At 40.2% G+C, this 27185-nt stretch overlaps 2 protein-coding genes across 2 annotated transcripts in view; one reads left to right on the top strand and one right to left on the bottom strand.

Annotated features, from left to right (window-relative positions):
* LOC126403715 (serine/threonine-protein phosphatase PP1-beta catalytic subunit) overlaps positions 1-8173 on the top strand; it is a 659813-nt gene extending 651640 nt beyond the window's left edge. Inside the window, exons 3-9 of the mRNA XM_050066443.1 lie at positions 883-1014; positions 1102-1332; positions 2724-2828; positions 3233-3304; positions 4998-5149; positions 5392-5526; positions 7581-8173. Coding sequence (XP_049922400.1) covers positions 883-1014; positions 1102-1332; positions 2724-2828; positions 3233-3304; positions 4998-5149; positions 5392-5526; positions 7581-7685 — 932 coding nt within the window. The 3' untranslated portion in view covers positions 7686-8173. The remainder of the gene's footprint in view (positions 1-882; positions 1015-1101; positions 1333-2723; positions 2829-3232; positions 3305-4997; positions 5150-5391; positions 5527-7580) is intronic.
* Positions 8174-10021: 1848 nt separating this feature from the next.
* Positions 10022-25901, bottom strand: LOC126404002 (equilibrative nucleoside transporter 2). Its single transcript, XM_050066932.1, has 13 exons — positions 25678-25901; positions 20583-20639; positions 20014-20095; positions 18870-19015; positions 18552-18691; positions 18321-18455; positions 18001-18098; positions 17150-17219; positions 16477-16670; positions 16206-16308; positions 15972-16057; positions 15045-15244; positions 10022-13458 (listed from the first exon to the last, which is right to left on the bottom strand). The coding sequence occupies exons 2-13, from the start codon at positions 20612-20614 to the stop codon at positions 13347-13349; spliced, it is 1398 nt and encodes a 465-aa protein (XP_049922889.1). The 5' UTR covers positions 20615-20639; positions 25678-25901; the 3' UTR covers positions 10022-13346.
* Positions 25902-27185: the final 1284 nt, after the last annotated feature.

Raw genomic sequence — 27185 nt, 5'->3', positions numbered from 1 at the left:
AATCCATAATCTTTAATCTTATTTAATACTTCTGTATTAAACAATGCCATTGCATATCTTGTCACATTCATAGTCTTGTTAACTTGCTGGGTATGTGGGTATTTCATGAATTCAAAGTCTAAAAATATTTTGATAATTTTAGTTTTTCAGACAAATTTCTTGTGTAGCTCCTTTTGTATTTAGCAAACATTAAACATTGGTTCAGGGTGGTACAATGTTTTCTTGTATGTTCTGTAGTTATTGTATGCACCTTTCTCTTGTACAACAATATGACTAACTGATGAATGAACCATAGAGTAGGTTAATAAGCCATCCTAATGCAGGAAAGAGAGCTGAAAATGAGTGTGTATATTGAATGAGGTCTGTGCGGCTGTACTTTTGATGGACTTGTATTGAAGCTCACACTTAATCTGAACAGTATAGTGAGCCATCTTTAGGCTGTAAAGTCCTCGATCATTGACCTGTGGGATGCAAGAAACACATTTTAAGCATCTGCACTACACTGCTGACTTTTAATAGAATGACCCCATTGCTCTACACAGATCTTACAGTACATGCTCCTTGTTGCAGTGCCTCCCCCCTTTCTCTTTGCCTCAGTTACACAACAGGAAGTTGTCTCCAAAACACCCCTAATAACATCAACAGTGCTCACACAAGCTATTTCCATCCTCTGCCTGTTGACTAAACCTGCCTACCTTCATCCGTTTAAAAACTCCCCCTGTGGGAGAGGATGTGTTTGACGGTCAGCGGAGTCATGTCCCTGAGAAAAAACTTGGGGAGACTCTTACTGGAACAGCCTGGATAACTTTGTTAATAATACTCGTGCCTCTCCCAAACACACACATGCAGTTATTCTTTAACCCTGTCCTGTCCCTCCACCAGTGCGAGGATGTCGTCCAGGGAAGATTGTCCAGATGACGGAGGCTGAGGTGCGAGGTCTCTGCATCAAATCCCGGGAGATCTTCCTCAGTCAGCCAATCCTGCTGGAGCTGGAGGCTCCGCTCAAAATCTGTGGTGAGTAACACCCTGTCTGGCCTCGTGCTTTTATTATCTCCCGCTCCTTCTTCCCCGATCCATTACCGCCTGTTCTCCGTCCTCCAGGTGATATCCACGGTCAGTACACAGACCTGCTGAGGCTCTTTGAGTATGGCGGTTTCCCTCCAGAGGCAAACTACCTGTTCCTGGGCGACTACGTAGACAGAGGGAAGCAGTCTCTGGAGACCATCTGCCTGCTGCTGGCGTACAAGATCAAATACCCCGAAAACTTCTTCCTGCTCAGGGGCAACCACGAGTGTGCCTCCATCAACCGCATCTACGGCTTCTATGATGAGTGTGAGTGCTCTGCTCTCAGATAGTGATGCCAAAGTGGAGTGTGTTGCATTTTTACTTCCCTCCTCAAGTCACATTGTGGTAGATCCAGTTCCATTATGTATCACCTGGCACAAAAACCCGTGACCTGAACAGTAGTTGCAACAGAGAAGCAGGTGACAAACCTGGGGGAATGTGAAGTGGTACTTTTTATTATTCCTTGAAATAGATTATTATCATTTGGAGATATTGGGATACTGTGTAATTAGTATGCCCACATGGAATGTGTGCCCACAGAATTTCCAATTACATTATTCAATTACAAGCAAAAAAATAAATAAAAAATTAAAACCAATACTGCAGGGTTATAGCTGCACTTCAAGTATAAGTATGAAATAATAACTTTTGAAACTTAAAATTTGGTAACAATCTGTGGACGACGGTAGCTACCAAAATTTGAAAATAAAAAATCACCAAATGAATCTTTAACTAAATAATATGCCCTTAAATTAACAAAAAATACTTAAATGTAGACAATTAATTGATACAGTTTGACTTAAATTTATATTTGTTTGTTATTCTATCCATTATTTATTTACCTGAATTCCACCAATGTATTTACTTTCCCATTTATTTTTCCCTTTTAGACATATTATTTATTATTATTATTATTATTATTATTATTTATTTTTTATTATTCTTTTATTTGTTATTTTTTTATTTGCATTGAATTAAGTTATCTTTAATTGATTTATTTTATTATTTGTTTGGTACATTTGATCACATATTAATTTATCTACCCAGTCAGTTGTTTATTTATTCATTGTTATTAATTATTAGTATTATGTTATTAATCTTTTATTTTTTATTAATTATATTTCATATTTATATTATATTATTTATCTTCACATTTAATTTTTAAATGTATTTAATTGTATTAAACTTTTTATTATTATTATTATTATTATTATTATTTATTATTTGGTACATTTGATGACATATGACTATATCTACCCAGTCATTTATTTATTAATTTTATTAATAATTAATTTTTATGAATTTTTCCATTAATTATATTGACATTTATTTATTTTCACATTTAATTTTTTTAAATATATATTTAACTTCATTTTTAAATTGTATTTATTATTCGGTGCATTTGATGGCATAGTCATTTATTTATCCAGTCATTTATTGATTGATTCAACTTTGGCAATTTTGTCCACCATAAAAATGATCCAGTTGCAAAAATGTAACAAAACAGTCTTGTTTTTGTAAAGTGAGACTGCACACTTTATTCCAGATCCATCTTAAGTCCTACTATGTCTAGACTGAGCATGTGTAAACATTTTAAACAGTCTGAGACGGTTCTTTGCCATGAAGCGTCCTGACTCACTGTCTTGTTGTTGTTGCAGGTAAACGCAGATTCAACATCAAGCTGTGGAAGACGTTCACCGACTGCTTCAACTGCTTGCCCATCGCAGCCATAGTGGATGAGAAGATCTTCTGCTGTCACGGAGGTATTCATGTTGATTATAACACATGTATTTGATTGGTAGTTTGTTCTGGGGGGACCTAATACAGACATTTGTGTTGTTAAATGTTTTGCAGCATTTATAGATTTGAAGTTTGTTTTCTTGATGTTTGTGCTTGGTCCTCGGGGCTCACTGTAGAACTGTCTGGCCATCTTAGTGCCGTTTTTCCTGTCATTGTTTTCATGATGTGTGATCTGCAGTATGCAACATAAAGTTCACTAACCTTATAAGCTTTCAGTATTTTTGGTTGACTAATCTGTTGTGAAGTAAATGGGTCACAGCAAGTTTATAGCTTTAGTGATATGGGTTAATACCTGCACAGGCACAGGTGGAGATTTATGAAGAGATTTACAGTCTGTGATGGTTTGGTGTCATTGTGTTGCCCACAGGTCTTTCTCCCGACCTGCAGTCTATGGAGCAGATCAGACGCATCATGAGACCCACAGACGTGCCTGACACAGGTAGGTTTAGCACGCAAACACGTATACACTATGTGCTCCAATGAAGTAGGATCTGTGAATGGAAACACAGGAACTATGGGAGTTCAGGGAGACCCATGGCGGTTTTGCACTGTGATTACCCAAGTTAAAGTAAAAATGGATTTTCATTTTTAAACATCATCCTAAACCATAAACTTGAATTAACTGATAAAATCAATTTCATCCAGCTCTACAGTACAAATGTATTTTATTAGCCACTTTTCTATGTAGTATATTCTGCTGACATAAAGTCAGAAGGAGTGACTGACATGCAGTGTGCATTGTTTTTGGAAATATGCCTCATAAAATAAAGTCTAGACGTCTGTGATTCAACCGTTTCACATGATCTAATGTTAAAAAGGTAAACACAAATGGCAAAAAAATCGTAACATTAAATCACAGGACTGATCTAAACCACAGGATTGGGATTGGGCCCCATCTCATCCATAGGGTCAGAATTGGGCCCGATCCTATCCATAGGATCTAGAACTGGCCTGATCTCGTCCACAGGATCAGAAACAGGCCTAATCCTGTCCACAGGATTGGGCCCTATGTCATGAAGAACGGATTGGGATTAGGCCCCATCTCATCCACAGGATCGGGATTGGGCCTGGTTTTATGCACAGGATCAGGATTGGGCCAATCTTATCCGATCCTATCTTCGGGATTGGGCCCAGTGTCATCCACAGGATTGGGATCAGGCCTGATCTCGTCCACAGGACAGAGATCCACATCTGGATTAGGCCCCATCTCATCCACAGCATTGGAAACAGGCCTGATCTTGTCCACGTAACAGAGATCATGCCCGATCTTGTCCACAGGATCAGGATCAGGCTTGACTTTATCCACGGGATTGGGATTGGGATCAAGCCTGATCCTATCCTCAGGATCTGGCACAATGTCGTCAGGCCAGATCCAGGCATTTATAGATGCCTTGTTTGTCGACTACTTGAAGCCCAGTCCACTTGCGATCCTTTGGATGCTCTGGCTACACCAACTGCCAAATACATGCTTTCACATTAAAATTTGATAGCCTAAGGTCAAAGCCTAATCAGGGTCCATATTTATCAAGCTCCTCAGAGAAGGAAACTGGCCCCAACTGGTCAAAAATTCTCACAGTGACGCAGGTTTGCTCCCACTTTTAGCTCTAGGAGTAAAAACATGTTATCAACATTTTTAACTGAGGAAGTGGCTCTGATATCTGCTGATACTAAGGCAGAGGCATGTTCACGTTCTGGGGGAGGAGAGATTTTTATTTATGACAGTGACGCTATTAAAAGACATGGTCATTCCATTCCTTGTAACGTCAGCTAACGATGGATCTGTCTGTGATCTTTTTGTAAGTCAGCAAACCAGTGGACGTGAGTCTTTGCCCCCTCTTCACTTATCCTGGTTGTTCTTGTCCTTAAAAGGCAGTCAGTGTTCAGACCCCAGCAGCCGCTGTCTCTCAGATCCTCTTATGGTCTTTCTGGGAGACTCGGAGTGTCTGGAGGTGAAGAATGTGCGTGTATATACATAGGGCAGCCTTGGCGGTTTAATACATGACAGTGTAAATGTGACATAAAGGTGGCTTCCAGCAGTTTGAGGAAGGACATTACATCCCGCTGTTAGCCAGATGTGAGTGATCACACGACAAAAATAAGACATAGTTAATATTGTGTTTGTTTCCGTCCAGGCCTCCTGTGTGATCTGCTGTGGTCTGACCCCGACAAGGACGTCCAGGGCTGGGGAGAAAATGACCGCGGCGTCTCCTTCACCTTTGGAGCTGATGTGGTCAGTAAATTCCTCAACCGCCATGACCTGGACCTAATCTGCAGAGCCCACCAGGTACAACACACACACCCCTTCCTTATTTAAGTATTTACATAGATAGAAATGGCTTCCTTAACCAGGACAGGAAGTGGACTCATCAGACTCCTAGAAACAGCCATCCATTTGTGGTTTAACACAGCCACACGACACGTCTTATCTGTTTAAAGTTTACATATTGGCATGAAGTGCATCAGTGCTGAAAGAAGTCCATATAAAACCTGTTTTCACTGACAGTCCTGTGTGTCTGACGCCCCCAGGTGGTAGAAGACGGTTATGAGTTCTTTGCCAAGCGGCAGCTGGTGACTCTGTTCTCAGCTCCCAACTACTGTGGAGAGTTCGACAACGCCGGCGGCATGATGAGTGTGGATGAAACCCTGATGTGCTCCTTCCAGGTATAAAGTTAATTTAATCTCAACAAACTATCATTATCCTTTGTTTTTGTTAAAACGAACATTCGGTAAGCTTATCTTCACCAGGCGCTCCCAAAACAACCCTCCTCCTCTGAAATGTCTCTGCCTGAACGCCATCTCCTGGTGACAAAACACAATTAAATTAAAATGACAGACAATAAATTAGGACTCATTGACACCGCGGCAAGTGCAACAAGCATCATTAAGCCACATAAACGAAATAACCTGACACTTCTTACACAATCAGCAGTAGGATAAAACATCACTAAGGCAGACAACACACAGAGATGTGTTTATAAGATCAACTCCACAGCAGCTGCAGCCACAAACACACAAATTATAGCAAAAGAGAGCTGCACAGTTTTACATACTGCATAGTAACACACATGCGTTACTAGGCAAAGCGGTGGGTGCTGACGGTCTCATTTGTGCAGTGATTGATAAGTTTGTTGTCATACTCTGGTGTCAATCTGCTCGGACATTCTTGAAGCCCAGTATTACCAGTTTGCTAATCCTCTCTGTCCCAGTATAACCAGTCCACTCAGCCTCTTCAAGGACACGTCTATTCCCCCTAACCAGTCACTAGAGACCAGCGAAGCTTGTGTCTTTGTATCTTGTATTTCCTTATCTTGTATTTTCCTTGCTTAAAGTGAATAAATCATCATGTTTTACGAGATTAACAATAGCGTGAGCGAACAGAGTGTGTATTTTTGTACCTGCAGGGCTTCAGACCGTGACTGTTTAGTCACATTTTGCAACCATGGAGCACCAGTGTGACTCGAAAAATACTTTTAATATAGAGCTATGAGTTTGTTTCCAGCTCACAGTGCATAAATCCTTAAGTTTAATGGTGCCATGGTTACAGTTTAAGTCTATGTTAACTGCTAAAACAACTGTTGACTGAAAGATTCAAATTCAAAGCAAAAACATCAACACATCCAGCCCGAGATGAGCTGGGGTTTCAAAATAAAAGCATCCATGGTTTGGCTCGGATTAATTGAATTTTAACAATATTTTATTTAACTTTATTATAACAGCATCTTATTTAACTCTATTTGAACAGTACTTTATTATGACAGTAGCGACTTTATTTAACTTTACTGTGACTGTAGTTCATGTATTAATGTTCTATTTTAGTAGCCTACAGTAGTTTTAAGGCGATTTCAAAATATCGGGATATGTATTGTGTACCGTGATGTAGCCTAAAAATATCGCAGTATTATTTTTAAGCCATTTTGCCCAGTCCTAGCTCATCATTGTTATAGCTCCTTATTGGTTCCTGTGCACTATTTGGCAACAGCTTGACAACAAAGCCTCACACACCTCACTTAAGGTAAAAGTTCATCTGTGAATGCAGAGGGGACTTGCTATGAGCATTTTAGCCCCATCAAAACTACACCTGATGGTCGGTTTGATTTGGCTTACTTAGTGTGCTGGCTGGATGGAGCATTTAATCAGTGATGACTTTTTCTTTTCTTTTTTTTTGACTATGTAGAGGTACAGAAACGTGATATCCCACAAGGACATGATCCTTAATTTTATTGCATTGATGAGCTTTTTTTTTTTTTTATTACTGTTGACTAAATGCTAGCCCCGATCCAGTTGTGACTGCTGTTCCCATCCCAGCGCTCTGCAGCAGCTGCTCATTTATCACCTTTCTTCTTTTGTTTTTTATAACTTACTTATGTGACTGTTGTTTTTACTGTGGCACAGACGTGACTTGAAATGTAGCGATGCACAGTATTCATGATAAAAAGCACTTAGGTAAAAGTAAAATTACCTGGTTTTAAAATACAAAAATCCAAACTTTGTTACAGGGAAGACAGTAAATGCTTTCTTACTCCCACCCCTAATTCATAGTCCTAAAAGTGGGACCAGGAGTGACTAGGAGTGACTTCCTGCTTTGAATAACTTGATAAAACAGGACACAACTTCAAGTCTGGGCCTGTATTAGTAAGTCTGTTAATACATAAACACACAGCAGATTTTTATTCTATAATCTAAAATCTTTCTGTTATCCCTGTGTCTGTTTTTAGATCCTGAAGCCATCTGAGAAGAAAGCCAAGTACCAGTACGGAGGGATGGGCTCCGGTCGGCCCATCACTCCTCCCCGCACAGCCCAACCTCCAAAGAAACGATGAAGAAGGACGGAGGGAGGAAGAGACGCAGAGAACGAGAAAGAGGGAGATGAATGGCAAAGATTCTCTCCTGTTGGCTTTTCACAACACAAAATAAGTCAAAGCAACACTTGGCAGAGAGGGAAAACAGATGAACACAACTGTTTTAAAAGACACACCCAAACCTGTCTTTCATTTTCTTTCTTATCTCCCTCTGAACTGCTGTCACACTCTCTTCTTCTTCCTCAAGGCTTTTTTTTTCTCTGCATCTGTGTAACATTTTTAAAAACAAGTGTTAAAAGAAAAAAACAATACAGGGGTGTCATTCTGTAGCATATCGGAGTGTTTTTTTTTTTTGTTTTTTTTTTGTCTTTGTCCTTTGCCTTTTATTTTCTTGACAACAGAATGACAACTAGTTTAGTTTACCACATCTCTTTACTCCCCTGCCTGTACAGACACAACAGGTATTAATGACGATTGCTGGGTTTTCAATAAATAATACAGGAAATGAATTCATCTGAATGTTGTGTGTGGTTCTTCCAGTTAAAGGAGGTTTGATGTGTTTCTCCTGGATCACGTTATTTTGAAAAGCTGTGTGCTTTAAGGAATTGACTAATAACTCAAACTAAACTAATTATTTATACTTTTGCAACATAGTTTTCAAAAAATACACGCACAAAAAAAAACAGAAAATATGCCAAATAATTCTGACAGTATGATGGTGAATATATACCAAATGTTTAAAGGAATACCTCACCTGCAAAATGACCATTTATCAGTTATTCACTGCATGTATTGTGCCTTGTATTGATTTTGAAGAAAATGTTTTTCTTAGCACAGAAGATCTATACAATCAGCACAGTTTCAAGATAGACACCCAAGATTAGTGTCACCAATTCAGTGTATGACCACACGTCTCCCCTTCCCTTCCTGAAATATGTTAGATAATCGCCAGAAAAGTGTTTTTGCAGAACATTTTGATGTCACAGTGAAGTTAACCTTTGACCTTTTGGATTTAAAATTTTATCACTTCATTTTATCTTATTAGACATTTGTGTGATGCTTTGTGAATGAATTCTTGACTTATGGCCAAAAACATGTTTTGTGAGGTCACAGTGACCTTGACTTTCGACCACCAAATTCTAATCAGTTCATTTGTGAGTCCAAGTGGACGTTTGTGCCAAATTTTGAAAAATTCCCCAAAAGCATTCTTTTTTTTTTTTTTTTAGATATTTTTTGGGGCTTTTTAGCCTTTAATGTATAGGACAGACAAGTGTGAAGGGGGGAGAGAGAGGGAGTGACATGCAGCAAAGGGCCACAGGCTGGAGTCGAACGCGGGCCGCTGTGGCAACAGCCTTGCACATGGGGCGCCTGCTCTACCACTAAGCCCCCATTTTAGTGACCTAAAATGCAGTTTGCATGTGGACGAAGAGCCAAAGTGCATTAAAAGCTGTTCACAAAAATACCCATATCCATGCGGGCAACGCCCAAGTCTAATTCATCCAGTCGTATGCTCTACCCTTCTAAAACATGCATTTTCGCTAAAATTCTACAATTTCAAACCACGGTAAGCGAAAATGCGAGGTAGCGAAAAGTACTGAGCATACGAGAAGGGGAAGAGAGAGGGGATGACATGAAACAAGGGTCTCAAGCCTGGAATTGAACCTATGGCCACTGTAGCAAGGACATAGATGCCTGCTCTAATTGGTGAGCTACTGAGTTCCATGTTTAGACACAGTTTTGCATCTGTGACTTAGAAGGTAGAGCAGGTCATCCACTAATCAGAAGATCAGTGGTTCAATCCCCAGCCCGTCCTGTCCACATGTTGATGTATCCTTGGGCAAGATACTGAACCCTAACTTGCTCCTGATGGCTGTTCCATCAGTGTGTGAGGGTGTGTGAATGGTTACTGAGTAGTAGGTGGCACCATGTATGGTAGCCTTGTCCACCAGTGTGTGAATGTGTATGAATGGGTGAATGTGACAAGTGGTGTAAAAGCACTTTGAGTGGTCAGGAGACTAGAAGAGCGCTACGCAATTGCAGTCTATTTACATTCACCATTTAACATGGACCGTGATGAGTTCAATTCATAAGAATGTTCCCCCTTTTTTGGATTCTCCATTCACCGTGGACGTGTGCAAGAAAAAGTTTTGTTCAGGAAGTCAGTGTAATGAGGTGAGTAATTGATATACAAAGGGTCATATTGTGGGTGAAGCATTCCTTTAAATATTGTCTACATTCAGATTAAAATAAATGAGCTCTAGCTGAATTTGAATTGGATTCATAATAAAAAAAACAAAAGCATCAGTGAGGCTGCCCCAGTTGACACCTTCATACAAATAACCATTTCCAACACACAATCAGTTGAAACCATCCATTTATTAACAGTCAAATCTATAAAGATACATTATGCACATGCATAGGCATGATTTCCCTTTACTGTAACTCAAGAGACATGATCTGGTAGGTCAGTCCAGATCCTCCGTGTGTCTGCCAGCATCTGTTTGTACAGAGCACAGGTGATCTGCATACAATGGATCACATGAAGTATTAATGCTGCAGCAGTACCGCGTCAGAGAAAACACACGTTGGTGCTTTGAAAGATAATTCTTAATTTTGTTGCTAATGTTGAAGGATTTCCTGCTGTTCTGCGCTCTCTGATGACACATCTGCAATTAGCATCATCACCACAAGGAGGCAGTCAGCAGTATTTACACTCAATCCAATATGATGTGAACACAACACAGACCTTTTTCACTGGGTTTCATCCTTTTTAAGGCTGATTAGGACTGTTATAATAATACCTGCAACTATGTACTGTACACTGCCTGAGAACGACCCCAACCCACATTCTTTACACAGGTAGTTAAAAAATAGAGAGGGAAAATTGAAATAAACAAAGTGTTTGAAATCTTCTGACCTGCACTGGTTTCCTAATTTTGACGTATGACATATGGTGTTAAATCGCTGTAACATGACCTGAGTTCTTCATCTCCATTACTGATGCTGCTGCATCGACAGGCTGTAGGAAATATGGGTCATGTCAACTTCCTATTGAAAATATATTGTTCAAAATCAGCTTCATTTAAACTTCAGGGTTTTGAGGATTCAACAAGACAACTTTTTTTTTTTTTTTACTATAGTTGCTCTAACAACTACTTTCTTATGTTTGCCTATTTACATTGACATATTTTCACCTCAAATATAAATGCATGTTTGTTCAGTTCAGATTGAAAACTCCCACTTTATGTGAATGCAGCACAAATCAAGTCACGTTCATATTGCTCCCTTCATTAGCAGCAGCTGTTATGACACAAACTTTACATGACACCTCATACAGTAAACCACTCATGAATGGAAAAAAACAACAACACTTTGAATAATATGAATATAAACCAATGCAAACTGTACAATTAAGAAAAAAGAAGAAAAGAAATTTGTTGCCAAAAAAGTTCATAAACAAATCTACATCAATCTGGAGCAATGAGTCAGTTCCTATAAATGTGAAGATGTCTGCACACCACAATGAAAAAAACAGTCCCAACAAACTGAAATGAATCACATCAACGGCACACTGGTAGCAATGTCTAAAAAAAATTCAATACTATCTGACATAGCTAATAATCAATACAATGTCCATACAATACAAAACTGAAGAAAACAAGTAGTCTTATTTCCACATGGTTAGATGGTGTTTTAATGGCTTACAGCAGCATCACTACATTGGTAAACTTAGTAACTAAACAGCAGCTGCCAGCTGTTCTCGGAAATTAGATTAACTTTAAGTAAAGCTACTTCTTGTATTGAGCCAAGAGTTGCATCATGTCTCAGTGCCAGCATGGGGTCTTGTCAGTAGAAGAATGTGGTCATACTCATATAACCTGTTATCATAAACTCTGGCATCCATTTCCTGTCAGTTAGTGCTATCCTTTGACCTCATAATGACTGCGTTAGCATGCACACTAATATTACACTATTACTGCGAAAATGGCAATATTCTGAATTTAAAATGGGTCTTGTAAACGGCATTTCTGTTTGGACATTTAGAATTCTAGATGGAGAATCTTCAAATTAAGATGTGGGATTATGCCGGGATTCTTCAGATTTTTAAGGCCATTCTTTAAACATGTACAGCACATTCAGAATATGCTTCTCGGCTGAGGTTTATACACAAAGCCTCTTCCTTGTTCATCGTCAGCTCTGTGTGTACACAAACCAACTAGCCAACAGTTTCCCACACTGTGGTAGACATGCATGCCCAAAAGAAAAGCTCACATTTCTGGTCAGAAGGAGAAACACGTCTACTTTTACACACAATGAAAGACTTGGTTATCAACAGGTTTTTGGAAATGTGCAAATATTACAACATCAACCTTTTCAAAAAGCTGGCTGAAGGAATGAAAGTTCGCTAAACAAGTCTGCCACCAGTGGAAACCAGTGTATGGCTGCATGCAAATGGGTGTCTTACAGGAATATTCATTTTCATAAGCCATGTATTGGCTCAGTAGGAATATTGTCTTCTTCAGAATGAAGGCAAATACCGGAATATTTTGTGCATGTAAACATAGTCAGTGTTACAGAACAACAGTCTGTCGTGATGAGCTTTGAGCTCAAGAAAAGAAATGTAGCTCTGTGTTCTGACCAGCAGATGGCAGCAGGAGCCTTGATGCTGCAAGGTAATTTGCAAATCGTCCCATGAGCACAGACGAATTAGAAAACAATGGGGGACAAACATGTAAAAGATCCCCCACCTCTGCTACACAGGAGACAAGACACAAACGGCACAGATGTTTTGCATCCTTTTGTCGTTGCTTTACACGTTTGTGGTAATTTTGTGTCTTTTGGTGGTGATTTAGGGCTTCTTCGCAGTCATCTGTGTGTCTCCATGGTAATTTGATTGACTTTACAACAAGAAATGTTACTTCAAACAGAGGCTCTGGGTCAGAGGCCCCCTGGCTGCTTGGACCCCTGAGCCTGTGCCCAGTTTGACCGTTCATTGATCCATACATGCTCATGAGGGCAGGTCATTTACAGTACAATATTACAAACAATGTTTTTGCGTGTTCTACTTCTCTAACATTGAACTATTTCTTTAGAAAATACAAAATAATCCTGGGAAGAAAAATACATCAAAAATATCTAATGTAATGAATCTAACAAGTAATCATTCAAGCCATCAATCAAATAAAAAAATATAAAGGATAATTCCCTAAATCTACTTACAACAAACCTAAATGGAACATAAATAAACCTAAAAATGTAGAAACACACAACAATCAACATAGAAAGTCCAACACGATCAACCCTATAGGAGCTGCACAGAGAGGAAATCTTTTCCAGCAGGTTAGCAGCAGGTAACAGAACCAGCAGTTGTCAGAGTACCATACATAATTTCCCTTGTTCCTACTTTCAAAGGGAGCCTTATCAGTCGTTTATGACCAATACCACCTCATGAGCTGTTTCACAGCGTCATCCAGGGTGCTTGGTTGTCAAGGCTGGTATGCCATAACACACACACACACACACACACACACACACACACACTACCTGACAGATGAATGGACAAAAAACGAGGTTGTCCAGAAGGGAGAAACTGCAGAAAAACACATCTATCATATTTCCCCCCTCCAAGTGTGTGTGTGAAAATATTCTACAGTGTCTACGCAGTGCTATATGTAAGCTTGACTAGACCAGAGCTCTGAGAGGGAAGGACAGGGCGGCCCCGATCGACAGGCCCAGGGCTAAGAAGAAAGTCATGAGGGCTCCTGCAGTCTCTGCATCCTTGGGCTCCACCAATCTGATGAGAGAGCAGGAGAGAGCAGGCAATCAGCTGTGAAGTATTTAGTCAAGGACCACACTGGTGCTTTTGTCAAGTCTGGGCTAGTGTTTGTGTTAAAGTTACGTAATGTTGCCATGGGGATCCAACTAGAACAAGGAGTGATTTTGAACGCACCTTGTTGGTGCGTTCAAGGACACTCTGTGATTCAAAAGTCCGCTGCTGCATCACGTGGTATTCATGAGCTGTTTTTTTAAGGTTATAATCCTTATGATTTTAATAACATTAAAACCCCTTTTTGATCACATTGTGCGATTACCTCTCTCTACAGGAGTTTTTATTGTTGGTGGCGGAGTCCGCCATAACCACACAGGATTCAAATGGTTTGTTTTAATTCTTTTCTCACTGATATTAGCTTCACTGTTTATTAGTGACTGTCTAATGCAGCTGTCAATCATGTCGATCATGGCACGTGAATTGTGATCAAACTGTCAAACTAGGAAGCCCTGATCAAATATGAATAAAGATTCTGTTACTGCTTGTGTGTTTCTCACCTCAAATGTTTTCAGATAATATTTTAGTGTACTGTTAAGCGGTAAAATGAGGACCAGCCACCAGCCAGTGGCGGAGCAAACATTGTGACTGTTTTCTACATGGCAGCCAGGTCACAAACTTTCTCATTTTACAGCTAAACAGTACACTAAAATATGTTTCTGAAAACATCGGAGGCCTGAAACAGGCAATGCAGTAACAGAATTGTGACTGCAGTACGTGGGCAGTGATTGGACAGCTGTGTTAGAGACTCCTCAGCTCTGATTGGTTGTTTTCCTTCAGCCGTGGTGGATTCTAGAAAATGTCATTGGAAGAGGAACATGATATTTTCAGATTATCTGTCTCATGTACTACTGTGCGAATGTAGTCACAGTGTCAGTAAATATGACAAGCAGTTATTTTTATAAAAGTTACCAACTGTAGCTTAAAGTTAGTTATGATTATTAATTCTTCTACAATGAGATTTTTAGGCAACTGCCCTGCATTTATTTACCTATTCTAATCAGCAACCTTTTTAATATTGTTGTCATTTTGTGATTTTGGCTGATTTGAATAGTTGTTATTAAAAAAATTTCCATGGATTTTTCCATTGAATGAGACAGCATGAATCATGGTTTATGTACCTGTATGACACAGCACAATACTGCCGTTTGTTCACAACTGGTAGAGTTTATTGACCTTAACTGGTGTGACGGCAAGGTGCTGCTGGTGCTGTCTGATTGGTGGCTCTCTCAGGTAAGATTTTAATCTACCACATTTAATGCAGGTGCTGTTTGACTAAGACCTTTATCAGGCATTGTTAATTTGTCTCCAACCAAACCACAGCACCTATGATTATGATTATTTAACCTGCAGCTGGATGTAAAAATATAACAACCACGTATAATGATAGGTGGGACAGTGCAAAATTCAACTGCAACCAAACACAATATGATAAAAACAGCTCTGTCAGCTCTGTAATCTGTTTGAAAGCTATTCAGTTGTCATTGTGGAGCGACACTGACACAGGTCTTTATCTCATCATATGAAGCAGAGATAAACTTGTTTGGACTCACTGTGGTGCGTAGGACATGGAAAGGCAGACGAAGTAGCCGCTGGACACAGAGAAGAGAGCCATGATGACAGTGAAAGCAACATCATTGCCGAAGTAGACAGGAAGGAAGTAGCGGCTCTGGACGTTACAGAGCATCAGCAGAGGGACGAAGATCACCCTGCAGACAACCAGCACCGGGAACAGACGGGACTCCTTCGACGGCTGCAGAGGAGACGGGGATGATGAAAAAAAATGAATGACGATAGGTGGAAAGAGGCAGACTGTGTAGAAGCCATATTTGAAATCCTAAATATCAAAACCTGTTCAAAATGATCAGGACAACCCTAATGAGCATGAGAGCGGTTCTGACGGTTTGAGACTGCATCCGTAAACCTCTCACATTACCCAATAATCTGAGGCGAAGATCTGTACCGACCGACATCTCAGACTGGATTTCTCCTCTGATTGTCAAGAGAGGTGAATCGGGGATAAACTGGCTCAAAACTGCTGTAGTCTGAGCCCAGCTTAAGCCATAACAATACTGTGTGTACAACAGGAAATAATGTAATTTAATACCACCACTTTAACACCATGGAACTCATTCAGTTATATCAAACAAGAACGGAAATCACTCTCTGAGCACAACTAGGAGACATCACAAGGCTGAGAACCACCGTGGCAGATCATTTCAATTTCCCTTTTTTCCACAGAAGCAATGTGCTGATGTCATTTATATAGAGTTGCAGAAATCCAAACCCACACTGTACTGTGTTCGCAAAAATCAATTCTGCCACTGAATTTAGAAACACTGTATGAAGTTGATACAAAAAACTGTATCATCAGCAGTAACATCAGTTGTTACTGTATCAACTTTATACAGAGCAGCTTCTCACAGTTGGTTCTCTTTACCAATTATCTCTATGGGGAAATGATTTTATCAGATGCTCACCCAACGTAACACGGTGGTGATAGTCCGGCCCAACCAGTCGTGGATGTTGAAAATCAGGAAACAGCACACTGAGATAAAGAAGCGCTCTGAGGAATGAATAGACAGCAAAAGAAAAATGAGACAGGAGGATTTCACAATCACTCTTCAACACATATCCAGATATTCAGTAAGCGTATGTTGAATGCAGCAAAGATTTAATCCAATCATTAAATGGAACTGAGGCTGACGTCATACCCCATTTTCCTGGGAACGAGGTCCTGACATCTGCAGTAACGGCAGGGAAGACAGACAGAGTGACTGTGAACACAAACGTCACGCAGAACGCCATCACCCAGATCTAAAAATTAAAGAAGAGAGAAAACTCTTTAATTAAGTTTCATACTTTTAATGGGACTAAAATGCTTTTGTCACAGCTAACACATCACAGAACATGTGATTTTCTCGTGTAAACAGATGGAACTATCTTAGTGAGCGTTAGATCATAACATCAAACCACTGGGTTCACCTTCTTAAAGACCTCTATGACCGAGGCCTTGGCTTCTCCCTTCTCGACCTGCTCTGCTGACAGGAAGGCCTGCTTGGGTCCGTCTGGGCAGGGGTCCACCTCACTCTCAGCTGTGCTGCTGTCCTTAGTCGTGCTGCTGCTCACTGTGCCGTTAGCATGGCCGTTCAGCTTGCCATTCTCCACTGTGCTGCTCTCTGCAATTTGAATATATTCAAATTACTTCCACTGTTTTATTTCCATAAAATACATAACAAATATGATTGTCCACAATGTACACGAAGGAAATATTTCAAACATAACATCTGATTAGGTCAATTATTTGAGTAAAGCTTTTTAGCAATTATACAAAGCCCCCCCGCCCCCCCAAAAAAAGAGTCAGAGTCTGTGTGGGCCTCTTTGAGTCTAACAGGCTCTGTCTTTGTCTGGGCACTGCCAGGACTCTAATTGGATAAACAGAGGGTCAGCTCACTTAATGACATAATGTTCCACTGAATTGACTCGATTCAATCAGAGTCGGTGGAAAAGCAAACAGATGTTCTGTCACTGTCGGACAAATGTTTGATGATCTCAATTCTACCGGTGTTAAAGAGTTTCAAAGTTGGTGCCAACACAGAGATTAATTACATAAATTCCAATGGAGTGAAGAAGAGTTTGTTGAAGCCAAAAAACCCACCTTTCAGCAACCCGTCCGTGGTGTCTGCCTCATACTTGCTGCTTTTGTTTAGATAATGTTGGGCAAACTCCTGCATAGGGACACCAGACAACTTAAATTAGGCCTTACAGCGGAAATACAAGTGAAAAAAAAACATTCTATACACTGTTTGGCTGATACCTCTGTAGACCTGACTCAGACAAAAGTGAGTAAATTCACATGTAATTACTGCCATTCTCTCGACCGAATTACACCCGCCAACAGTATCGCCACACAGACGGAAGTGTGCATCTATTCATGGGCGAGAGGCTTGCACTTGTGACAGTGCGACATCCTTGGCTGAGCTGTAACGTTAGCTAGCTCAGTGGTGCTAGATAAGCTAGCAGTAGATGCACGCTTCCTTGTGCTCTGTGATATGGTTGGCGGGCACAGTTTGTTTCGAAACAAAAAAACAGTTCCCACATAAAACTGCTCACAACAAGGTCTTTGGATTATCTTTAGTTACTCGGCCATGATTTCTGGAAAGAGACATTGCTGTTGAGTTTTTCAAATCATTATTTTTTGGGGCTTTGAGCACCACAAGCTGAGTGCCATCTAGTTCCATTATATTGAAAAGAAGGCAGACATCTCTATGGCTGATATCGCCAACACTCTGCAACTCTCTTCAAAACAATCTAGACTGATAGATAGCACTGCAGGGAAGAGGAAACATATGTATTTTTGGTTTGGGAGTGAACTGTCCCTTTAAATAGCCTAATTTTGTGTATACTGATCTCATGTTTAAGGGGTCAGCAAAGACATGACACTCTAGTTTAAGTGAGGCTCAGTGGAATATGGGTAATGTAGTCATGCAGAGCTAGGAGTCAACTGACCAGGCGGGGCAGCAGCAGGTAGCTGAAGAGTGTGACCAGCGTCCCCACACATGGCGTGATAAAGTAACCCAACGCTGCAGTCTCAGAGTCTGCATCACCTGAGTCAGAACACACATTGATTAGGAATTCTGGGAGAGAGACCTGTCAGATAAATGAAAACACTCTTCAAAACATGAGCTGCGTCTTTGAAATGGAACAGAGTGTGTTTTGTGGCATCATGCTGATTTGACTAGCTCCACATCCACTTTGAATGTCCTCTGTTACTAGGCAACGGGGGATTAGGCACCCGTTTGAGTTCTGTGTGTATGTGGGTGGCTCACTGGCTATGGCTAGCAGCATGGCGATGGCAGCGAAGGTCCCGGCGAGGCCCTGACCGCTCATGAAGATGGCGCTGTACCTCTGAGGCAGCTGACCCACCAGGCCGAACAGACTGCCCTGCAGCACGGCACCGAACGCTGAGGGGAAAGAATCACAAGTACTCTCAACCTCTCTTTCTTTGATGCTTTTACTCACACACACACACTCAAACACAGTCACACTGACTGACTTACAGTTGATGAACCAGATAGTAGCCATGGTGAAAGAAAAGAAGCGGTCTTCCTCCATGGGCACTTTGACCAGCACTGCTGTGAGGATGAAGAGCAGCAGGATAAAAACCAAGCTACCTGCGATGCGCACTGCCTCCGATATCCTGCAACAGGAAACACTCACATCAAACATTTCACCAAGAAGACACTCAAAACAGGATAAGATACACATCCCTCTGTGTGTGGAGAAACAACTTCATGTCTTATAAAGCTTTGACACATTGCCCAGTAGAAATATTGACCTCCTGTTACACTAAATTAGCCTCTAACCCTGTCACTGACCTCTGGTAGAGGAAGGAGTTGAGCAGGGTGAACACCAGCAGGGGCAGCTGGGACAGCAGGGTCATCCAGTTGTTGAAGTAGTACTCCTTGCGGACCACCACTGTGCCGTTGCTCCATTCTGTTGTGTTTAGGCGACCTTGGAAATACTGCAAAAACGAAGGAAACGAGACAAATGTTGAAGTAACACTATTAAATTATCCTGCACATATATCATATCTTTACTTGCAAACACATACATTATTAACCAACGCTGGAAACTGAGTCACTTTTTTACAGCCTCACCTTCTCTTCAAATTTACAAGTAAAATAAACTCCAGGAAGAGTCTCAGTATCAACAACTTCCAACATCTTAGCATTTTTAAGACTTTTTAAAAAGATGAATTCAATGCCTTTTAAGATTCTGTAAAGATCCACAAGAACCCTGTCTAATGTTTGTGTCTTTCAGCTCATTGTTTTGGTTTTACAGCCCACAACTTTACTGTCTTGGCTCATTCTCACCGCTCTCACCAACCCTGTTTACAGGCACAGATTAAATAAAACAGTCCTGATAAATCAACTGTACACTTTATGTCCAGCACTTAACAGCAGAGAGGCGTTAGCATCTCGCTGGTGAACACAGTGGAGCATGTAGCAGCTAAAGAGCCAGACATTCCCCACATTCATCGTTGGTGGGAACCCAAACATGTGGATCACATGTTCACATGTTCTCTGAAGGGGATCCACGAGTCATATGATAGACTGTGTGGATTTAACAGCCTAAACCCAGACTGCATAACACATCAACAGATCAACTAAACCACTTGCTTCAAAATACAAATTTGACTAATCCAGTCCATCATGTACACTTACGTTACATACTATAGTTTTTCTAGACATTTCTTTGAAGTATATAAACAGCTTATTGTCCATAGGACCACTGTCATCCATCCAGCATGTGATTCTTTAAGAGGTTTAAGTAGTGAACCACAGGACCAACATTTTTCACTGTGCAGCTTTTATGCAGATCAGACAGAGAACGTGATGAGATACTACCATGTTATTGACTGAGTCTATTGGTTTATGTCATAAAATATTTAAGCAGGAGATGCAGATAGTGTTTTAGCTCTACTGTCTTTGGGGGATTAAGTAATTGCCGTGTTTTTACCAATGAGGCAGTCATGAAGAAGTTCCATGGTAGCAACGTTCCCAGGCCCAGAATGAAGAAACAGATCCCCACCAAGCAGCCCCTGCAGATGGAGGTAAAGGTGTTACTGAGGAAGGGTTTACAGTATACAGCAAGGATGCTGCAGCACTGGCCATTTAATATTCACATTGTGTAATAACCTCTATGTACAGTATTTTTCCCAAACTGCAATCATACGCCATGAGCTGCTTTTTGTAATATGATCCCAGTGATATCAGCCTCACTGCTTACTGACCAGTCTCTTACAGCTCTAACAGGGCTGTGATAAGTTACCGCTGATGCAAAGTCAACAAATCCTTCTGCTGCTGTTTCACATTAAAGCATCCAACTGGTGACCAACAGGGCGGACTTTATTGTTCAGCAGTAGACACAAGAAACACAGTGTATTTAAATTGTTACATTACTGCCTGTCAGCAACACAACCCTTTTAAAAGCAGCACAAAAACTGTGGTCGAGAGCAAACACCTCTGAGGGACTGTGGCCGAGAGCAGATAGTAGGAAGTGAGAGTTTCCATCGAGGTCTAACTCACCGGTCCTGAGGAGCATCTGTCCGTCCCTTCATTCTAATGTAGGAAGTTCTGGTGAAACTGCAAGGGCAACAGGAGAGAACAAAGGTCAGCTCCATCTTCAGAAATAACAGAGTGAGTAGTTTGTGGTCTGAACGCTCCCCAGCAAAGGTTGCACTACTTATAGATGCAGAAATCCACTGACATTCTGGCAACAGGCTGCGAGAAATGCTCCAGTACAGAGGCTGGATACGTGTCTGGGAATTAATATTACTGACGTTGCATAAACCTTTAGGTATTAGAATTAACTAAAATCTTTAACAACTTATTGTTTAATGTGACTAAGCCAATGAGTGTATGGGCCCCAATGACCTGACCAAGTGCAGTTTCAAAAACTTTCCACTGAGGTTTTGGCACTGGGACCAGCACCCTGGGGCTGGGAACACATTCTGTCCCTCTTTAATGTGTAGTCCACTCCCTATATACACACAGTGGGACGTAAAAGGTATTGACGTACTCACTCCCAAAGCTATTTCCCTACTCACAGTACAGCCACCGGCAGTACACCATATGGCTGCATCACTTGTTTTGACTTGTTGAGGCTGGACAAGTATTAGAGCTGCTGGACTCACGTTTATCCCACTTTGGGAGTCTGCACTAGTTCCTAAAATACAGCTTGGAAACACACAACAAATCTTTCACAACTTTTGTCAAACAGTGGAAACCAAAAATGAATACGTTGGCGTTTTGCAGCTGTGGAGGAGGAAGTGGCCTGACTATTTTTTCCACTGACTCCACTATTTTTTGCCTGAAGGTTTTTTGGTTGACATTTATTTGTCAGCATTTAGTCTACTTCCCCTAACGAATCAGTGGACACCTCCTTCTGCCTACAAACAAAAACAGGTGTGTCACAGACATTAACTGTAAAACTACACCATTCAGTTGTTTCCTCCCTTCACGTCCTTCATTTTCCACGCATCACAGGGTTCGTACGCAATGTTGCCACCTTTGATGACTAACTTAAATTAAAGCCCGTTTTCTCCCCGGTGAGATGGTTGGCTGCATCTCAGCGAGACCGGACATGATTTTCAAAGCCTGCCAGCCAGTAAATCAGCTCGGTCAAAAGTCATTACAGTCTAACTAGAAAGCAACAGTGTTTAAGGCAGCTGAGCAGAACTAATTAGAGTGAACTAGTAAATCATACACAAGTGATGTGGACATGCAGGATGGAAAAAATGTAGGTGTGTTTTATTTCATCAAACATAACAGACTCCCATGGTCACAGACAGTTACTGTGCATGGCTACAATTCAATTAAACCTGACTGCCTGCTGCTTCAAAGCTCTCCTAATTTGCTCCTCTGACTAAAATGAGGCTGTGTTGTGGACAAAAACCCTTTGCTTATATCTTAACTGATAGAAACCAGTCAAATTACTGGCAGTGGTCTGGTTTCTGTGTATTTATAACACAGACACACAGAAGTCAACATGGCAAATGCCCATGGGGCCGTCTAAGGTCAGGGCTCAAAAAAGACATAACAGGGTCCCAAAGGATCTTCAGAGATCCACAGTGTCAACAAGAACATCCGCTGCTACAATCTCGCTAAGAGCCTGATATACAGTTTTTATCCACATGCAAAAAAATGGAACTATGCACAAAAATGTGACACTCTTTCATAATGGCACACCTGCATTACCAGTTGGTCTCACTCATATCTCATCTGTTCAAACTCAATCACCAAAACACACCAATCTTGTGTCAGAGCATGAAAGACGCCTCAGGTGACGTCTATTGTGTTAGAAAATTGGTGCACCATGGAAAACGGAGAGGAAGGAAGAGTGACAGCACGAGGAGTAGGAGGAAGAAGAACAAACAAATAAAGGGCCTATAAATAATTATTTGCCTTGTCACCTTTTTGTACTTGTGTTAGCTGACGCCCGCTGTGAACGCATCATTTAAAGTAAGTTGGAAATTGACAACACTAAAAGGAGAGTGCTGCTCATAGAGAAACAGTATTCCATTTCTGTATGAATTAACGAACAGCAATGTTTCACTTCCACTGCCCTCAAGCTGCGCCCAAAACCCAAAAATTCCATAGGCTTTTTGTCAAGGTGATGCTAGCTTCCATGTTGGTCTACAAACGTCATCCTTGCACCACTCTGTTGGAGCTCTCTGGATCAACAAAGGTGCATTGTATCCTATGCTGATAGAATGATTGTGTCTGTGCAATATTTACTGTATATGATGTATGAACAATATTGTATTTCAATGTAGGGCTGGGCGATATGTTCTGAAAATCATATCACGACACACGATTTATATTCCGAAATGTTTAAATCTTTAAGCATTGCATTAATGCTCGGACTGGGAGACAAAACTGAACGTAAGAATATCACTGACCAAATACCCTCTCTGATACAACAAGATTTGTAGGGATGACTATTGTTGTTGGGTTTTCTTCCAGAACATGTTAACACAATGAGATTTTTGATTTATAAGTGTCAATAAAGTGGATATAACAACTACGAAAAGTCAGGTAAGTTGATGACTTTACATTACTTTACTGTCATGCAGCCTTTTAAAATGAGTGAAAACACACCATTTTGCCATATCACGATACAAAAATGTGTAAAATCTAAGACGATATATTGTCTCATGTCTTGATAACAATATCTTCATATTGCTCAGCCCTATTTCAATGTGGCGACAATCTTTATACTGTATATATAAATATAATAAAATTGCAGCCTAAACTTTTAAATCTTAAAAAAAAAATAAAAAAAAATCATGCTCATACATACCCATACTTTCCCCCCTACAACAGGTGAATATTAACAGTGCACAGTGAGGATCAAACAAGTGAAGTGACAATGGTTGCTTTGTTCGAAGTCTCTCCACTCCCTCTTTTGGCAATGAACAGGGCAGACAGGATAAGTGATCTTGTTATCCCATGTGTAAGACACTCCCTTCATCGTTGAGATAAACATACAAAACGTGAGAAGAATTTTTATGTTTAGAATTAAGCGGGCACATTACTCTCTTCAGATGCCTATCCACTTCAAATCCAGCAGCTCTTAAGAGATGTTCACAGAGAAACTTTACTGTGGGGACTTTCACTCCTAATTATGGGTGTTGTCAGCATATTGAGTAGGTGAGAGAATACCACTCCTTTGCAGACACTGGTTGTTTAGCTTGAGGATTCCTAAGAAGGCACTTAGGCGGGAGATGAGAAAGTGTGGAGAATGAACATCAGCCGAACACAGGGCTGAAAATGATTTGCTGTGGTCCCAGCAACACCATAACACTGCTTGGGTTTTTTTCTTTTCATTTAGGAGGAACCGTCATTCATCCCCAGACAGCTAACTACTTACTGTAGATTTGGTTTTACCTCGTCCACTTTAATTTACATTTTCCAATAAGCATCACTTTTAGTAATTGAACAACATACATCCAAGCACAAACACACACTCAGCTTTTTCTTGTCAGTGGCACAATCGATCAATGTCTTCCTGTGGGCGTATCCACTGATGGTACACAAAATGCTACGATGCTGGAGAATAACATGCAGAGTGCAGAAAAGATTTGAAACTAATCTCTATAAGTCAGCAGCATAATTTGAGAATCAGTCCTGAAAACAAACATGTTCAGACGAGGGTATGGGAGTTGTTAAAGATGTTATGGGAAAACTAGTAAATCCAGCTATTGTTCATTAAAGGAGCAGTGTCTAAGACTCATAATATTAAGTGGGATTTAGTGGTGAAGACTGCAGATGTGCCAAACGACGTGTACTGCCAGTTAGGATTCCTTCAGTGTTCATTGTTCAGGAGGTTTTTACTGGAATATGAATCATCCAGAGGTCTCCTCCTCTCCAAAACAAACAAACCTGCTGATTTCAACCAGTGAACACACCGAATAACGCAATTTCACGCTACAAATCAGTGTTTCTCCGATGCAGTTCAGGGATGTTCAGGGGGGTTTTTTTAACCAGGAGGTCTCATCCTCTCCAAAACAAACGTTACTGTATTTCAAACTGGGAAAAACACTGAATAAAGCCATTTCATGTTAAAAAATCTGCTTTTTCAGATACAAAACTCCACACGGCCCCTATCTAGAGCCAGTGTTAGTTGTGTCCATCCGACGAAAACACAATTCTTATTTTCAGGTGGTTATACACGAAAGAAAACATGCTTATAATATCCTATTCCATTTCTGCCAATATATCCCGTAAATCCTACACACTGGACCTTTAAGTAGACATGGTCGAGGAAGGTTAAAAGAAATAATTACAATCCATGAGAACACATCTCTAGACTTCAGTTTAGGAACTACTAGGTTAGTGTTTTCTTGTTCCTCACTTTGCTTATTAGTAACCCTTATCAAGTTGTCAGTGAAACCCTAGGGGGTTTCTGTGTCTGTCTCACTACTGAGTCATAAGAGATTATTGGTCCTTACAACAAACCTGAGTCACAGTAAGCACATGTGTTCATCTGAGGCAGGGGCCATGATGCCATTAACAACAGGAACACAGACATACTGTACAATATAAGTCTTTAACCAGGTTAAGATTAAGTGCATGAAGTACAACTCACAATGTAGGTCTAGACAGGCGCAGCGGTGTGTTCAATAGTTATTTAATTGCCTTACTCAACAGTGTACTGTAACGGGGAGCTTAATGAGCAGCACAGACCCAACACAGGCTGATACATGACTAAATATGAGCAGCTAAATCCTTTAATAAAGAGGATACTAACTATAATTGTGTGTTTAGGACATGGCTACATTGACGACACCTGTTCCGGTGTGAAAAAAGCGCCACAGATAAACTAATAGTAGTAAATTAAACTAGTTAGGCTATATCACATGAATACTGGTATTAAAAGGTATTTTAGTTAAACGACGTGATGGTGTGTAGTTTACAGTCTGGTGTCTAAATTTCAACGAGAGAGACGAGCGAGAGAGACATAACCGTATGTCGTCGCATCTCCGAGTCGACAGTAAGTAACCTGCTCTTTCTCACAAGATGCATTTCTTTATAAAACACAGCGTTGCCAGTGTCAAACAACACTACCTCCTGTTAACATAACGTTGGAGCAGCTGGTTAATGTGACAGACAGACTCACCTTGGGAGAAACTGTTGGTCTTGTCACTGTGTTTTCATAATGTTCCCACGGTGAATTCAAGCATTTGTGATATCCAGTCGCTCCGAGATGACTCAACAGGACACAAATTAACAGCTATATGTGTTCGTCAGCCATACACGTGGCGGGAATGTACAAATGGCCACGGTGGTTAATACACCACCTCGGTGAGCTGGTTTTTTTTTTTGTTTTTTTTTTACGTAGCGTCTAACGTCATAGGCGCAAAGCTACAAGAAGCTACAGCAGTAGCAGCAGCTTACAGCAGTTTCCCCCAAAACCTGCAGAGTACTTCCGGTGTCGTGTTAAATATTGTCACCCCGCCAGTTTGTCTTTTGTCTTCGCGGGCATTTGACAGCAGGCTGGCGGCCAGTACTGTATCCCATTTATTTAGGTCTAGACAGGGGGAACAGGTTTTATAAATGGTACACATTTAATAGTCTGTGTCACATTTTGTTACACCAAGTATTAGGCTTTTGCTTTTTAGTGTCATACTAACTTTGTTAAACCTACCAAATGCCTGACGGATAAACCTATATAGGGTAATATTTATACTAAATATGAAGTTTCAGCCATAACTTGATGTGTCAAAACATTATTTTGTAAATGAAATGGTTTATGAGCTGCATCTCAGCTTCGCACTGGTGTAAAGAAGCTAAGTGTATTTATAGTTTTGAGGTACTTTACTTAAGTATTTTCAATATTTAACCAAAGAGTGGGATTCAACTCTATCATCCCTCTTCTACTACTACTACTACTATTATTATTATTATTATTATTATTATTATTATTGTTGTTGCAAAATTTTTTGATGTATTTTTCAAATTACTTTGTTTTTTCCCCTCTGTATGCATTTTTTAAGTTTATTATTATTATTTCTACTGTTATCATTATTATTGTCATCATTATGGTGACTTTTCCAACACAATTCTTTCTGTTCTTTTTTTAATCACTGTGATTTTTTTCCCTCTCTTTGTTTATTATTATCATTACATCATTAGTACAATTATTATGATTACAGATTACAGAAAAACTGTTTTCATAACCATACAAATTCCATCTAGTGTACTTACATTCTGTAATTACCTCTCTATATAGTAGGTTTAATTGGTAGTGGCGGAGTCCGCCATTTCTCTTTTGGATCAAAATGACCCACCACCAAGATAATTAGCTGAAAGTTGCTAAAAAGCTCACTTAAAATTATTGTCATGATTGCTCCAGCACCACAATTCTCTCTGTTCTTTGTTTTTTTAATTGTCATGACTTTTTTCTTTATTGTATTTGTTTATCTTTATCATAATTTTATAATTCTTCTTGTTCTTCTTTTTCATATTCTTATTCTTCTTAATATTATGGCCTCTATTACTTTACTTTTTTTTAAACTCCCTTGTAATTCTACATTTTCATCAACAATTCCTCCTTTTTACAGTACAACTTTTTTTCTCTCCTTTTCCATCTATTGTTGATATATTTTGTTCTGCCAACTACTCTGT

Source organism: Epinephelus moara, chromosome 17 (genome assembly GCF_006386435.1).
Source record: "Epinephelus moara isolate mb chromosome 17, YSFRI_EMoa_1.0, whole genome shotgun sequence".
In the NCBI taxonomy this organism is placed as follows: domain Eukaryota; kingdom Metazoa; phylum Chordata; class Actinopteri; order Perciformes; family Serranidae; genus Epinephelus; species Epinephelus moara.
Note: the sequence above shows the minus strand (reverse complement) of the source record. Positions and strands in the feature narration are given on the sequence as shown.